The 16095-nt window shown below is 36.5% G+C and overlaps 1 protein-coding gene across 1 annotated transcript in view; it reads right to left on the bottom strand.

The window, feature by feature from the left end:
- Positions 1–16095, bottom strand: part of LOC150086482 (actin-binding protein IPP) — an 80773-nt gene that overhangs the window by 34014 nt on the left and 30664 nt on the right. Inside the window, exons 2-3 of the mRNA XM_090372597.1 lie at positions 7232–7568; positions 4794–4922 (exon numbers count right to left, since the gene is read on the bottom strand). Coding sequence (XP_090228723.1) covers positions 4794–4922; positions 7232–7562 — 460 coding nt within the window. The 5' untranslated portion in view covers positions 7563–7568. The remainder of the gene's footprint in view (positions 1–4793; positions 4923–7231; positions 7569–16095) is intronic.

Raw genomic sequence — 16095 nt, 5'->3', positions numbered from 1 at the left:
TCATCAATATCATTTATAAATACAGAAAACAATAATGTACCCAACACTGAGCCCTGAGGGACTCCACTAATAACATTAGTCCACGATGAGCAGTGTCCATTGATTACCACTCTGTCTTCTCCCCCTCAACCACCCCTTTATCCATAGCAGCAATTTGCCTCCAATGTCACACTGCTCCAATTTGTGTAGCAGTCTTCCATGTGCAACAGTATCAAAAGCCTTTCTAAGATCCAAGTATATAATATCAAAGTTATTCCCTGCACCCAGTTCTTTTGTGACTGCATCATAGTATCCAATCAAGTTGGTCAGGCAAGACTTCCCCTTAACAAAACCATGCTGTGTCTGAGCTATAACTGAAGTCTTGTCTAAATGATCCTGCAGTGCTTCTTTAACCAGTGCCTCCATTAATTTTCCTGGAACAGAAGTTAAGCTCACAGGTCTATAATTACTTGTGTCAGCCTTTGATCCTCCTTTGTGAATTGGGGTCACATTTGCACATTTCCAGTCTATGGGTACCTCCCCTGAGTCCAAGGAAGCTCTCATAATTATGGCTAAGGGTTTGCTTACTTCCTTTGCTGCCTCCTTTTGCTGACTCCATAGAAGATGAAGTAGGCCTCCAAAGAAAGAAAGCTAGACTATGTGAAAGCAGTGATGTGGACCAATGCTTATACAAGTGGTTTCTACGGAAGCATGGTGAAAGAGTGTCGATAAATGGAGTAATTTTGAAAGCACAGGCATTTATATTTCATAAGCTACTTTCTGGAGATGATAACACATTTAAAGCTTCTGTAGGGTGGCTGTGGAGATATCCACATCATAGGAAGGCTCATCATAGTATATCCCAGGTTTGTCTTGTAGGCAAATCTGCATTTAATAATAGCAACAGAAGCATTTCCTGAATTGCTGTGTAATGTGATTCAAGATGGTGAATTCACAGATGAACTGTTGTATAACTGTGATGAAACTGCACTGTACTATAAACTTCTCCCTGACAAGTCACTGGATACTAAAAAGACACTCAACAAAGTGGCATGAAAACTAACAAAGAGAGAATTACTGTACATCAGAAAGACTGAAAATCATGAGCTAAAGCCATTGTGCATTGGTAAAAGTCGAAGTACCCGGTATTTTAAGCACATTAACATGAGACTTCTACCCCTGATTTATAAAAATAGCTCCAATGCTCGGATAACAAGTGATATTTTTGCTTCATGGTTTGAAGGAGAGTTCATACCATCAGTGAAATGCCAACTTGCTTTCCAAAAAACTTGAAGGAAAGGCTCTGCTACTGTTGAATCACTGCCCACATCATCCTTTGACTGATGTTCTGAAATTGAAAGATGGCAAGGTCAGAATTGCATTTCTGCCGCAGTAATTCAATCCATTAATCAGGCATTATTTAAGCCTTCAAAGGAAAGCTATTGTGGTGAGCTACTTGTTAGTGTTGTGAACTCAGAAATCAGAAGTTCTAGAATTTCTGAAAGCATTAACACTGAAAGATGTTGCATATAATATTGGATTAGTGTAGGCGAAATTAAGCTCAACAGCAATTGAAAACTGCTGGAAAAATGTTTTGGAAGGGACAGAATCACTAATAATAGCAGCATTTTCAGAATAAGAAGCAAAGGCTGCTTGTGATGTACTTGGTGGCATCTTGGAGCAAATGACCTGGCTGCTTGGATTGAGGTGGATGTGGAAGCTCCAGTTGCGCATCTTGGAAGCTACTAGGCTTTACATACCAACTAAGAAATATTGTTCAAGGTTTAGGCCAAAATGGATGTCAGATGAACTAATGAGGCATATGGCAGAGAAGAAAAATGCATGACACAGAAGCCTATGATAGATACAAGTTGATATGCAACCAAGTTACCAAGGAGGTTAGGCAGGCGAAGGCAGATTACGAGAAATCCTTGGCAAGGGATGCAAAGAAAAACAGCAAAGAGTTCTTTACTTATGTAAACTCTAGAAGGAAGGGGATGAATCAGATTGGTCCACTTGATATTGATGGGTCAAGTGTTGATGATCCTGCTCAGGTAGCTAACAAACTAAATGAATATTTTGCATCGGCATTCACGCATGAGGAGTTATTCAGCGAGGGGAATGCCAGAGGTGTATTCAACTCTAGCAGTAAGCTACAGAATCTTGAAATAACTGGGAGTAAAGTGGAGGAGAAACTGTTGAAGATAAACACAAGAAAGGCACCCGGGGTGATGAATGAATGCAATTTTAATTCCTCTTTCATGCAACTGTGATCATTCCTTCTTGAATTCCACACTTGTGCATTTTGTTTCGCCACTATTAACTCTTTTGATAATCTTTAACTTTTCTTCAACTGTATAATTTTATCTTTTAGTGGCCATTATTTCAGTCTTGGTAATTTACTAATTTTGCTGTGCATTTATTTCTGATGTCTTAATATTTACCGTGTGTTTTGAGAAAACTAATCAAAACCAAATGATCCTACCATAGTGCCAAAGTGAAGTCACATGATTTCTTCATAAATTACTTGTCAGTTCATGTGTATTTTTGTCCAGTTTAGCATTTTGCAGTTTTTGCTATCCTAAGTGCAATAACTTCTCATTCAAGAAAGGACAGGTATCAAGTGTTTACAAAAATTTACTTTGTAACTAATGTAATGCACTTGACAAACAGTAGCTGCATTCCCCTCCAGAGATAGCTGTTTATAATTAGCGTTCCATTGATATACTCTTTTATTGCATCTCTAGCTGAGGGGAGAAACTGGGTGTCTACAGTAATTAGTCTCTGACAACTCCTGTTGTTTACAAAAATTACTCTATAACTGAATACATTGAAGCAAATATACAGCCAATTTGTTTGCTAATTTCCCTCTCTTAGAATTATGATAGTAGGATTATATAGTAGATCCTACTATATAATCCAGTGAATACAGATATAGTAGATCCTACTATATAAAAAGTGAATACAGTACTATATTCGCTTTTTCAGTTTCCAATATGAAATTGCTAGTTCTTTGAACATACTACTTTTTTTTTATAATTCGTTTTGGGGGACATGATCATACTCACAGTGTATGCAAAACCAAGGTATGACAAGGCACATTATATTAAGGTTGCACTAAGATTAAATACGATGATTGAATATATAATAAATTTCTATTATAACAAGCTAATTCAAGGGCAAAAATACTTTTTCATATTGCAGAAGGTATTTAGCACTTTCACTGCATACTTTTCCAATCACTTTTTTGATCCTGGATTGAAAACAATGAGATTGAGTAAATCTGGATTGGGGAGAGCAGAAATATTTTAGTTAGCTGCTGGTGAAGGTTGATTGACAAAAATATAGTTTTTCTTCTGTCAAATAAGAAAAAAATTCATCCTAAAGTCAGGTGATTTTTCCCACAAGTGGATTAAAAATCCCATGACGCAGATGTGTGTCATGACATAGTTAATACGTTAATTAACAGACTGATAGATTATTAATAATTTATTTAATTATTTTAATTATTTAATTTAATTATTAAATAATGAAATTAGTAATATAATGAATCACATTACACAAAAATTGCACCTAATACTATATTTCTATAATTCATGATTTTAATGATAAAACAAATAATGCAGACTTGAAAGGTGGTGATCATCTCTTTTACAGTGTCAAAATCCAACTGTGAAGTGTTATTCTCTTTAAACTTATAATTGGCATGTCTTCTCCTTTCACAGTGAGTGGAACATAGTGTCCCGACACTATATGCACTTAACCTTCATCCACGCACGAATGTTAAGAAGCAGTTGGAGAAAAGGAAAAAATAAATTTGTGGCAAATAAACTAAACTTTTGAATTATTCTGTATTATTGATTTTATACTAACAGAAAAACACAGTTTTCAAGGAGACTGGTCAGCTCATTAAACAGAGATTGATGTTGCATCTATGTTGTCTATTGTCAATTTTTTTCTTTTCTTGAAATAACTGCTGAGTTAAGGGAGATAAGTTTATCAAATCAGCAACAACAGATATAGCTTGAAGCTCAAAATACATGCATGGTAGGATCTGTACTATTTTTTTGAGAAGGATAGTTTTTCAGTAGTTTAATAGAGTGTAAGCAGGAGCTATTAGTTTGGTTACTTGTTTCCAAAAGGAAATGAATATTTTTAAGTTTGAACAAAGCTTGTATTCATATGACTATGGGAGAAAGCAATTTTCTGAGGGACATTTGCTGAGTAATAAAACAAGGGTACATAACAGGTAAACACTATTTTTATTAAGAACATAGGGATATTACTGGGGCAGAAGTACTAGTGGGAGGGATTCATTATTAATTTTAAGCTTAAATGAATTTACTGTAATTAGTAAAAGGGATGCAATCATTAGTGATAGTTGTAAGATTAATGATATCTTGATAATCTAAATCTCATATACTTGATTTTATTGATCCAGTTTTCTGGTTTAATATTGCAGAAACGTTGCTGATTTCTATTTAATGAATAAATTTTAAAACTCCACATAAGTCAGGTTACATACATGCAATTCATGTATATAACCTAATGTTTTGTACCAGCAGGAGATAAGGGTAGAAAGATTTATAAAAATATCAGGTAACAATGCATAATCACTTGAAGTCAGTTGTTGATCTCTGATGTGAGTTAAAATTTGACATGAGAATTTAGTTACAATAATGAGCAAGATAATAATCCAAAATAGGTTACAGAGGTAATAAAGATAATATATCTTAATTATATAGAAAGATAAAAAAAATTAAATGTTTTTTATAATGTAATCTCTATTAGAAAAAAAATCACCAAATACAAACCTATGCAATTACTAGGATGTAACTCATGGTGGAGAAAATTACAGCATACAGCAACTATATCTGGAAGACCAAGCATGTCAGCACCTGCCAGAAGATCTTGGACATTATCTTGATCAATATCCATAGTACCTAAAAAAAAAAAAAATAAAAAAAAATAAAAAGGCAGAAGGAGGGGGGGGGAGAGTGAGAGAGAGATTAAAAGTTTAATTCTTACAATAAACATAAATTATTTGTCACAAACTAGAGATAGCAATTCTTTGATTGGATTAACAATTTTTTTTCTCTGGTTGTTTAGTGAAATGGGCCGAGTACTAAAAATAATGATAATCTATGCCAGAACCATCAGAGAACATAAAACTATTCAGAGCTGGCATGAAACAAGTGTAACAGATACAGTGCACCTGGCTCCATATTCATAATTAAAGCACACAGAGGAAAAGAACAATTTAAACAATTTTTAGGCTTGAATATAAAACATGTCCACAAGGCATTTTCACATGGTTATATTTATATACTTTATCTTCTTGTTCCTACATCAACACCCATTCCTATATACCAAAAAAATATTATTTTGTGTTTTTAAAATCTAATGTTTAAGTTTATAATTGTACCTATTAATGTATAATGTTATTAAATATTCCATTATTTTTATTTATTTATATTATAAATGAGATTCTCTGAATACTAATCTATAAACTTATACAGTTACCTTGAACCATGCCCTACACACTTATTTTGCACTCAATCCTCCCCAAACCCTGAAACTATCCTCTAGTTAGTTTCAGGGTTTGGGGGATCTTGCTAGTGATAAATATTAGCAGTTATTAGCATTAATAGTGGAAAATTATGGAAGAAAGCAAGCTTATACAGCATCAGCCAAAAAAAAAAAAAAAAAAAACCCATTTCACCTATCCATCCTTCCCAACAGTTTATCTAATTCTTCCTTGAATTTATTGAAACTACTCACTTCCATAACAACAGATGGAAGCTTGTTCCAGAAATCAACCACTCATTGGCTGAAGGCAAACTTCTGCACATCTATTCTGCAACCATCCTTCCTCAATTTGAATTTATGCCCCCTCATGTGTACAGTCTGAGCAAGAGAAAGATCCCATCAGCATTGAGCTTGCTCAATCCATTAAAAGTCTTAAACACCTCAATCAGATCACCTCATAGTATCTAGATGCTGCAATTTGCAGAACTGAACTGATGCCTTTCTTGGTAAGAGTGCCCTTTTGTTCCCCTCACCAATCTTGTTGCCCTTCTCTGTACCCGTTCCAGCAGTTCTACATCCTTTCTAAAATGAGGCTTCTAGACCTATGAAATACTCAAGATGTGGCCTGACCATTGCCTTATACAATAGGATATTCATTAATTATGCTAGCATAATTAATGAATGGCTAAATTATGAAAATAATTGGATATCTGGTGCATCTGACAAAAAAAAAAAAAAATTAATTAAATAAAATATTAATTCCAATCAGTTTTCAATGAGGAACTGTTAAAACGCCACACATGACTTAGAATAATTTGTTACATTTCAAGCTTCCACGTGCACTTGTCAGTTTCCTAACCAAGGATCAATATACACTTGCTTTCTTCTTTCATAGCAGTGTCTAATGTAGGTTCTCACACTGAAATTAGCAATTGTAGTGGAAAATGATGCAAAGATGCAAGCTTATGACACTCATCCATCCATTCCCTCCAATAATTTGTCTAATTGTTCCATAAATTTATTCAAACTACCTACTTCCATAACATCAGATGGAAGTTTGTTCCAACAATAAGTAATTTATAATATATACAAAAAAAATCTGATACCTTCAAAGATCTCTAAAATGGAATTACTGATGTTACTGGGAAGATTAGAATAACTCTATTGCAGCAAATAATAGAGAATTTCAGACAAGGATTGCAAGAATATTTAAATTACAATGCATGCCATTTGGAAATTGCTACTTTTAATAAATATAACATGTAAATCAAATGCCACTGATTAATGAACATAATCAATTACCTTCTCTGGGCAATTAATAAATTAATAATATTTATTAAAGTAGGTATACATGTATTGTATACCAACTTTAATAATCTAAATCATCTAAATATATGATGTTAAAATTATCTGCACCCAGCTCCTATGAATCAGGGTTTCCACATTTTAAAATCCAAAGGGGAGGACAATAATAATAATTATAAAAACTTTTTTTACATTTTGTAAATATACAATATTTAACAAAGAATACTTTCTATATATCTATGTATCAACAAAGAACAAAATTCCATTTATGCCTGTAGGTATATTTCTTGATCCCCTGAATATATCTGGCTTAAGCATGGAAGATGCTGTGTGCTTTTAATGTTCAGCAGACTAAATATGTGAAAACTCTAATAAACCTTACTTGAATAAATATAACCCATCAAATAATAAACCTTACCTGAATAAATATAGCCCATCAGCAATGAAAATATATCTGGGTTGATACCATGGATTTCTACTCTGTCTTTTTGTTCTTCTGCTAAACCACTACTAAACATCGCTTCAAAATAAGAACTACTAGCAGCTAATACAGCACGATGAGCAGGAAATGCAGAACCACATACAAGAATTTCCACATCACAAAACTTGTTTTTTTTTCTGAGATTATTTAAGTTTTCTATCATAGAAAATGGGTGCTCTTTAGAGTGGAAAGTAATTCCTCGAGATCCATTTTTAAGTATTGTCCTCCTTGTTTTCTGTGGCATTTTGATGTAACCATATGAAGCCATTTAATTCTGTAATAAAATATGTTATAGTTAAGTTCAAACTTAAGCCTCTACTTTACAGTAGACTATTTCTAATATTTTACCAGATAAAACTGAGTGGCTATAATAATGCAGAGAATTTACTGATTGTCTATATCAAATATATGCACTGAACTTTAAAAACAAGGTCTTTCCTATCTATCCTTAGCTAAAAAAAAAATAACTCTTATGAATGGCACAAAGTGCCCAAGGATAAGAGCTGATGCCCTTGGTAAGGATTAAATCAGGAACCTCCAACTCGTCGATATTTAGAGGCCCAACTTGGTGCAGGTGCATTACTTCCATCTAACTGGCTGCAGGGGTAAGTCACCAGGGTAGAAGATGTTGGCCCTGTGGAGGGTTGTAATTCTAAGTAAGTCAATTCTCAGAAAAACAGGAAATATATATTGTGCAACAAGAATTGATATTTTGTATACTTGCGTGTACACCAATGCTAGGAGTTTGGAAAATAAATTTAATGAATTTGAGGTATTGCTCAGAACATCAAAGGCAGATATTGTTGGAATATCAGAGACGTGGTGTCACACAAATATAAGGAATGCAGAACTGGAATTTGGGGAGTACAATGTGTACAGGAAGGATAGACAAGATAGGAAGGGAGGAGGGGTTATACTATTAGTTAAGAAACACAAAATCCAAGGAAGTGAAGCCAGTCGACATCGCTGGACAGTGCAGTGTCGAGTCAGTTTGGTGTGACATAAGCATTCGGAGATCAAAATTGAGAGTAGGAGTGTGTTATAGGCCTAATGACTCTGATGAGTATAATAAGGAACTGTAAAGGGAAATAGAGTGGGCCAGTAAATCAGAGAGTCATATAATGGGGATTTAATTTCCCAGATATTCACTGGAATTTGTGGGTTGGTCACTCACACACTAGAAAGGCTTTTGTGGATTTATTGGATGATTGTTTTCTACATCAGCATGTTCGGGAGGCAACTAGAGGGAGTAATACTCTTGATCTGATTATCAGTAGTGATTCTTCATGCATTAAGAATCTGCAGATAAAGGAACCACTAGGTGGCAGTGATCACAGTGTGCTGAAGTGGGATTTACTCAAAGAGGTAACTACCATCAGGGGTAAAGGGAAGGGTTTTTGCTTTCGTAAAGGTGACTACGGTGGTCTGAGACAGTATTTAAATTCTATACGGTGGGACCAACTGATGATGTTACCAACAGCAAATTCAAAATGGGAAGCATTCAAAGAATTTATCTTGGAAGCTAATAGGCTTTACATACCAACTAAGAAATATTGTTAAGGTTTAGGCCTAAATGGATGGGATACATATAAATTAATGGATGACATGGAAGCATATGATAGATATAAGCTGGTCTGTAACCAAGTCACAAAGGAGATTAGGCAGGCAAAGGCAGATTATGAGAAATCCTTGGCAAAGAATGCAAAGAAAAACAACAAAGAGTTCTTTACCTATGTAAACTCTAGAAGGAAAGGGATGAATCAGATTGGTCCACTGGATATTGATGGTTCAACTGTTGATGATCCTGCTCAGGTGGCTAACAAACTAAATGAGTATTAGCATTAGCATTAGTAGAGGCATACGATGCAAGAAAGCAAGCTTATTCAGCATCAGCCCAAAAAAAAAAAAAAAAACCCTCTCCCATTTCACCCCTCCGTTCGTTCGAAATACCTGTCCAGTTGAGCTTTAAATTTGTTTAGGCTATCAACTTCAACAACAAGTGATGGAAGTCGGTTCCACCAACCAACCACCCGCTGGCCAAGAGTATTCTGCAACTACATTCACCCATGAGGAGTTATTCAGGGAGGGGAATGCCAGAGGTGAGTTAAACTCTGGCAGTGATCTGGATGATTTTGTAATAACTGAGAGGAAAGTGGAGGAGAAATTGTTGAAGATAAACATAAAAAATGCACCCGGAGTGGATGGGATCTATCCAGTTATATTAAAGGAGGCAGCAAAAGAAGTAAGCAAACCCTTAGCCATAATTATGAGAGCTTCCTTGGACTCAGGGGAAGTACTCATGGACTGGAGATGTGCAAATGTGATCCCAATTCACAAAGGAGGATCAAAGGGCAACACAAGTAATTATAGACCTGTTAGTTTAACTTCTGTTCCAGGAAAATTAATGGAGGCACTGGTTAAAGAAGCACTGCAGGATCATCTAGACGAGACTTCAGTTATAGCTTGGACACATCATGGTTTGTTAAGGGAAAGTCTTGCCTGATCAATTTTATTGGATATTATGATGTGGTCAGAAAGGAACTGGATGCAGGGAATAACTTTGATATCATGTATTTGGATCTTAGAAAGGCTTTTGATACTGTTGCACATGGAAGACTGCTGCACAAATTGGAGCAGTCTGGCACTGGAGGCAAATTGCTGCTATGGATAAAGGGATGGTTGAGTGGGAGAAGACAGAGAGTGATAATCAATGGACACTGCTCATCGTGGACTAATGTTATTAATGGAGTCCCTCAGGGTTCAGTATTGGGTCCATTGTTGTTTTCTGTTTTCTGTATTTTTAAATGATACTGATGATGGTATATCAAGCTTAATGTCAAAGTTTGCAGACGATACGATGGTTGGGGGTTGTTAAGGACACTAATGACACTACGCTGCTGCAACAGGATCTAGAAAAGTTGAGCAGATGGGCTGAGAGGTGGCAAATGAAGTTTACCATTGACAAATGTAAAGTACTGCATATGGGAAGCAGGAACCCCAGAGTGACGTATCAATTCTGTGGTAGTACACTGACAGTGGTAGAGAACGAAAAGGACCTGGGGGTAATTGTGCAGGCAGATATGAAGTTTTCTGAGCAGTGCAGACGGTCTGCAAGAGTAGTTCATAGTGTCTTGTCAATGATATACAGGAATTTTTCTAGCAGGGATAAGGAGGTGATTATCCCCTTATATAAGGCAATGGTCAGGCCACACCTTGAGTACTGCATACAGGTCTTGAGGCCTCATTTTAAGAAGGATGTAGAGCTGTTGGAACGAGTACAGAGAAGGGCAACAAGATTAGTGAATGGAACAAAGGGTTGTTCTTATGAAGAAAGGCTTAGATTTTGCAAATTACAGTGTCTGGAGACTAGGCACCTGTGAGGTGATCTGATTGAGGTGTATAAAGCCTTGAATGGTTTGAGCATGCTCAATGCTGATGGAATTCTTCCTCTTGCTCAGAATAATCATTTGAGAGGGCATGAATTCAAATTGAGGAAAGACAGACGTAGGATAGATGTACAGAACTTTGCCTATAGCCAGCGGGTGGTTGGTTGGTGGAACAGACTTGCATCCTTTGTTGTGGAAGTTGATAGCCTAAATAAATTTAAGGTTGAGCTGGACAGGTACTTGGAACGAACGGAGGGGTGAAATGGGAGAGAGTTTTTTTTTTTTGGCTGATGCTGCATAAGCTTGCTTTCTTGCATCATATGCCTCTACTAATGCTAATGCTAATAATATAAAATGGATATATCTGCCAGGGCAAAGGTTAATAATATTACAAAAACAATTATCTTTAGAGAATACAGAAGTGATATTATTAAACATGAATATATAATAATATCATGATTTTAATGTTATACTACATCAAAGTTATGGGGTACTGCTGCAAAAAAAAAAAAAAAAAAAAAAAACTTGCCAGGTAGGACAATGTGAAAGTATCCAGAAATTTGCTCAGGCATGACGAGAAAAAGTTTCCGGTCAATCAATTCCAGCCTAACAAGGCTCATGGGTAAAAATTTTTAAAGCTAGTACAGCAAATTCCTGGAAAAAAAAAAAAAAAAAAAAAAATACCCCTACCCATTTCACATATCCATCCCCTCAAAATGTCTGTCCAGCTCTTCCTTGAATATATTCAAACTACCCACTTCAACAACAACAACAAACGAAGAAAATCTGAAGACAATTTTGTTCCAGCAATCAATCACCTGATGGCTAAAGGCAAACTTGTGCACATCTCAATCACCTCACAAGAGTCTAGTCTCCAGATTCTGCAATCTGCAGAAATGAATCCTTTCCTGGTAAGAGCACCCCTTTGTTCCCCTCACCAATCTCATTGTCCCTTTCTGTACCTGTTCCAGCAGCTCTACAATCTTCCTAAAATGAGGCCTCCAGATCAGTATGCAGTGCTCACGATGTGGACTGACCATTGCCTTGTACAATGGGATAATCACCTCCATATCCCTTCTGCAAAATTCCTGTATATTATTGACAAAACCCCATGAGGTATCCTGTCTGCACTGCTCAAAGAACTTCATATCCGATTGCATAATTACCCCAAGCTCTTTTTCATTTTCCACTAACCAGAATGTAGTACCATACAGTCGATATGTTACTCTGGGGTTATTGCACTTTTTGATCAATGGGAATACTTTTCATGCTGTTTTAATGAGATTAACATTAGTTGAAGCATATGATGCAAGAAAGTAAGCTTATACAACATCGGCCGAAAAAAAAAAAACCTTCCCATTTCATCCATCCAGTCACTCCAAATGTTTGTCTAGTTCGGCATTAAATTTGTTTAAGCTATCAACTTCTACAACAACAGAAGGAAGTCTGTTCCAGCAATCAACTACCCGCTGGCTAAAGGCTAACTCCCACACATCTATGCAACAACTGTCTTTCCTCAATTTGAATCTATGCACCCTCAGGTTCTTAGTCTGAGCAAGCAGAAGTATCCCATCAGCATTGAGCCTGCTTAAACCAGGTGTATGAGACCTTATACACATAAATCAGATCACCTTGCAGGTGTCGAGTCTCCAGATTATGCAACTTGCAGAACTTAAGCCTTTCTTCATAAGCGCACCTTTCTTCCTCTCAACAATCTTGTTGCCCTTCTTTGTATTTGTTATAGCAACTCTACATCCTTCCTAAAATGAGACCTCTCAACAATCTTGTTGCCTCCAGACCTGTATACAGTATTTCAGGTGTGGCCTGACCAGTGCCTTATACAAAGGGATAATCACCTCCTTTGTCTCTGCTAGCAAAATTCCTATATATATCATTGACAAAACTCAATGACCTGCTCTGGCAGTCCTCCGGTACTGCTCAGAGAGCTTCATATCTGACTGCACAATTACCCTCAGGTCTTTTTTATTCTCCACTTCCCTGAGCATAGTACCACAGAGTCGGTACGTTTCTCTTGGGTTACTGCTACCCATATGCAATACTTTGAATTTGCAAATGTTAATCTTCATTTGCCACTTCTCAGCCCATCTACCTAACTTTTCTAGATCCTGTTGCAGTAGCATACTGTCTTTAGTGTCATTAACAACCCTATCAATATTTATATCATATGCAAACTTGGACATTAAGCCTGATATACCTTCATCGATATTATTGATAAATACACAAAACAACAATGGGCCCAGCACTGAACCCTGGGGAACTCTGCTAATAATATTAGTCTGCATACAGTAGTGTCCATTTATTAGCACTCTCTGCTATCTCCCACTCAACCATCCCTTTATCCATTGTAGTAACTTGCCCTTAATGCCATACCAATCCAATTTGTACAGAAGTCTTCCATATGCAACAGTATCAAAATTTTTCCTGAAATCCACGATATCAAAATTATTTTTAGCATCCAGTTCCTTTGTGACCACATTATAGTATCCAATCAAACTGGCCAGACAAGACCTCCATTTAACAAACCCATGCTGTACCTTAACTATTACTGCAGTCTTGTCTAGATGATCCTGCAATGCTTCTTTAACCAGTGATTCCATTATTTTTCCTGGAACACAAGTTAAACTAACAGGTCTATAGTTACTTGCGTCACCTTTTGAACTCCCCTTTGTGAATTGGTGATACATTTGCACACCTCCAGTCGATGGGGACCTTCCCTGAATCCAAGGTAGCTCTCATAATTATGGCTAAGGGTTTTCTTACTTCCTTTGCTGCTTCCTTTAATATAACTGGATAGATCCTGTCCACCCCAGGTGCCTTTTTTATGCTTAATTTCAACAATTTTGCCTCCACTTTGCTCTCGGTTATCACAAAATCACTTAGTTCCCTGTTTGAGTTTGATAAACATCTGGCATTCCTCTCCTTGAATAACTCCTCATGTGTGAATGTAGATGCAAAATACTCATTCAGTTTATCAGCTACTTGAGCAGGATCATCAATAGTCAAACCATATATGTTAAGTTGACCAATCTGATTCATCCCCTTCCTTCTAGAGTTTACATAAGTTTATATAAGCCTAGTAGCCTCCAAGATTAAGTGCCTGAAGGCTTCCATTTTGAATTCACCGTTGGTAACACATAGTTGATCCCACTCTATAGAATTTAAAAACTGTCTGAGACCTCTATAGTCAACTTTATGAAAACAAAAACCCTTCCCTTTACCCTTGATTGTAATTACATCTTTAAGTAAATCCCAATCAGTACACTGTGATCACTGTCACCCAGTGGTTCCTTTATCTGCAAAGTCCTAATGCATGTGTCATCACTGCTGATAATCATAACAAGGGTATTACTCCCTCTAGTTGCCCCTCGAACATGTTGCTGTAGAAAATAATCCTCCAATAAATCCACAAAAGTCTTGCTAGAGGGCGAGTGACCCACAAGTTCCAGTCAATATCTGGAAAGGTAAAATCTCCCATTACAAGACATTCTGATTTACTGGCCCATTCTATTTCTCTGCACAACTGTTCATTGTACTCATCAGTGTCATTAGGCCTATAACATACTCCTACTCTCATTTTCTCTTTCCCAGTGTTTATGTCATACCAAACAGACTGAACATTGCACTGTCCACCAGTGTCAACTGGATGCACTTCCTTAGATTTTATGTTTCTTAACTAACAGCATAACCCCTCCTACCATGTCTGTCTTTTCTATACACATTGTAATCCCCAAATTCTAATTCTGCACTACTTATATCTGTGTGACACCATGGCTCTGATACCCCAACAATATCTGCCTTAGATGTCTTGATCAGCACTTCAAATTCAACAATTTTATTTACTATACTTCTAGCATTAGTGTACATGCAAGTATACATGCACTTGTTCTTACTCTTAGTTACCCTAACAGAGCCCATGTATTTACTTGTTCCATGATGAATCCTAGCAGCTATTGAAATCCCCAGCAACTTTCCCTCTAGGCTGCTGCTCATTACAACAGAAGCAGTGCAAGAATCACTCTCGCTTCTGCCTGCGTATACTATTAATCTTTTAGTCTATGAATACCCCCCCGAACTAGCAGTTTTCCGATCCACCTAACACTCTCGATAGCATCAGCAAATATTCTTGCACCCTTTCTATTTAAGTGTATCCCATCCCTGTAGAACCAGTCTCTCCAGTTAGCAAGCACAGACCACGCTGAAAAAAATTCTACCCCGTGAGCCTTGCACAATCTCTCCAGGGCCGAATTGATTGACAAAACATTGAGATGGAACAGAAGAGGTACAAGAATATTTACACTCACTTTGCAAATGCTATTCACAGCAGATTTAATGTTAAACAGGGGTAAGTAACCACTTAGTGACTCACAAAACTTTGGGAGAATTAAAATTCACAGTATCTAAGTCACTGCAAATGTTAAGATGTTAATTAAATAAAAAAAAAAAACTTTTATTTGTCACATTCCATGTTTTCTTATTTGTTTTTTATTGGAAGTTTGGATTAGTATATCTACTGACCAATCATTTAACAGATCAGTGAGTTCCAGCTATTCTTTCATTCCTTCCTGTATCATAAATGTTGATTGTTTCCCTATATTTTGTTCACTAGTAGAATGTACAATTATTAGTTCAATGGAACTATTTTAAGAGGCCCACAGGAATTATTAAGTTCATGGTATTGCATATATGGTTGTTCCTTTTATCTCTAACAATGGGAATTTTATTCCCAGTTTTACTCCAATGTAAAGGCAGAAGCAGTGCCACCTATAGACCAGGCAGGAAAAGAAAGGTTAGTAATTGGTTAGTGCAAAGGAAGGTGACTTCTGTTTCTATGCTAGCAAAGAAATTTAGAATGAGACACAAATGATAATCATTAAAGGATCACAATAATCACCGTTTAGCACCTCAAGCAGACGTGAAAAAGGCCATTAGCACTATTTAATAAGTCCAGCATACAGCATATCAGGAACTCCATTAATAATATTAGTCCATGAAAAGCAGTGTCCATTAATAGCCACTCTATCTTCTCCCACACAACTGTCCCTTTATCCATAGCTTTATCCATAACTTGCACTTAATGCCACAATGCTCCAATCTGAACAGCAGTCTGTTATGTGCAACAGTATAAAAGGCTTTCCTGAAATCAAAGTATATGATATCAGAATTATTTATTGCATCCAGTTCTTCCGTTACTGCATCATAATATCCAGTCAGATTGGTCAGTCAAGATCGCCCATAAACAACTCTGTGCTGTGACTGCAGTATAACTACATTCCTGTCAAGTTAGTCCTGCATTATTTCTTTTACCACTGTCTCATTTATTTTCCCCAGAACAGAAGTAAAGCTAACATGTTTGTAATTACTCATGTCACCTTTTGTTCCCCCTTTATGAATTGG

This window comes from Mastigoproctus giganteus, chromosome 4 (assembly GCF_048544385.1).
Source record: "Mastigoproctus giganteus isolate SK-2022 chromosome 4, ASM4854438v1, whole genome shotgun sequence".
NCBI lineage: Eukaryota > Metazoa > Arthropoda > Arachnida > Uropygi > Thelyphonidae > Mastigoproctus > Mastigoproctus giganteus.
The sequence above is the reverse complement of the archived record's forward strand: the minus strand, read 5'-3'. Positions and strand labels throughout refer to the sequence as shown.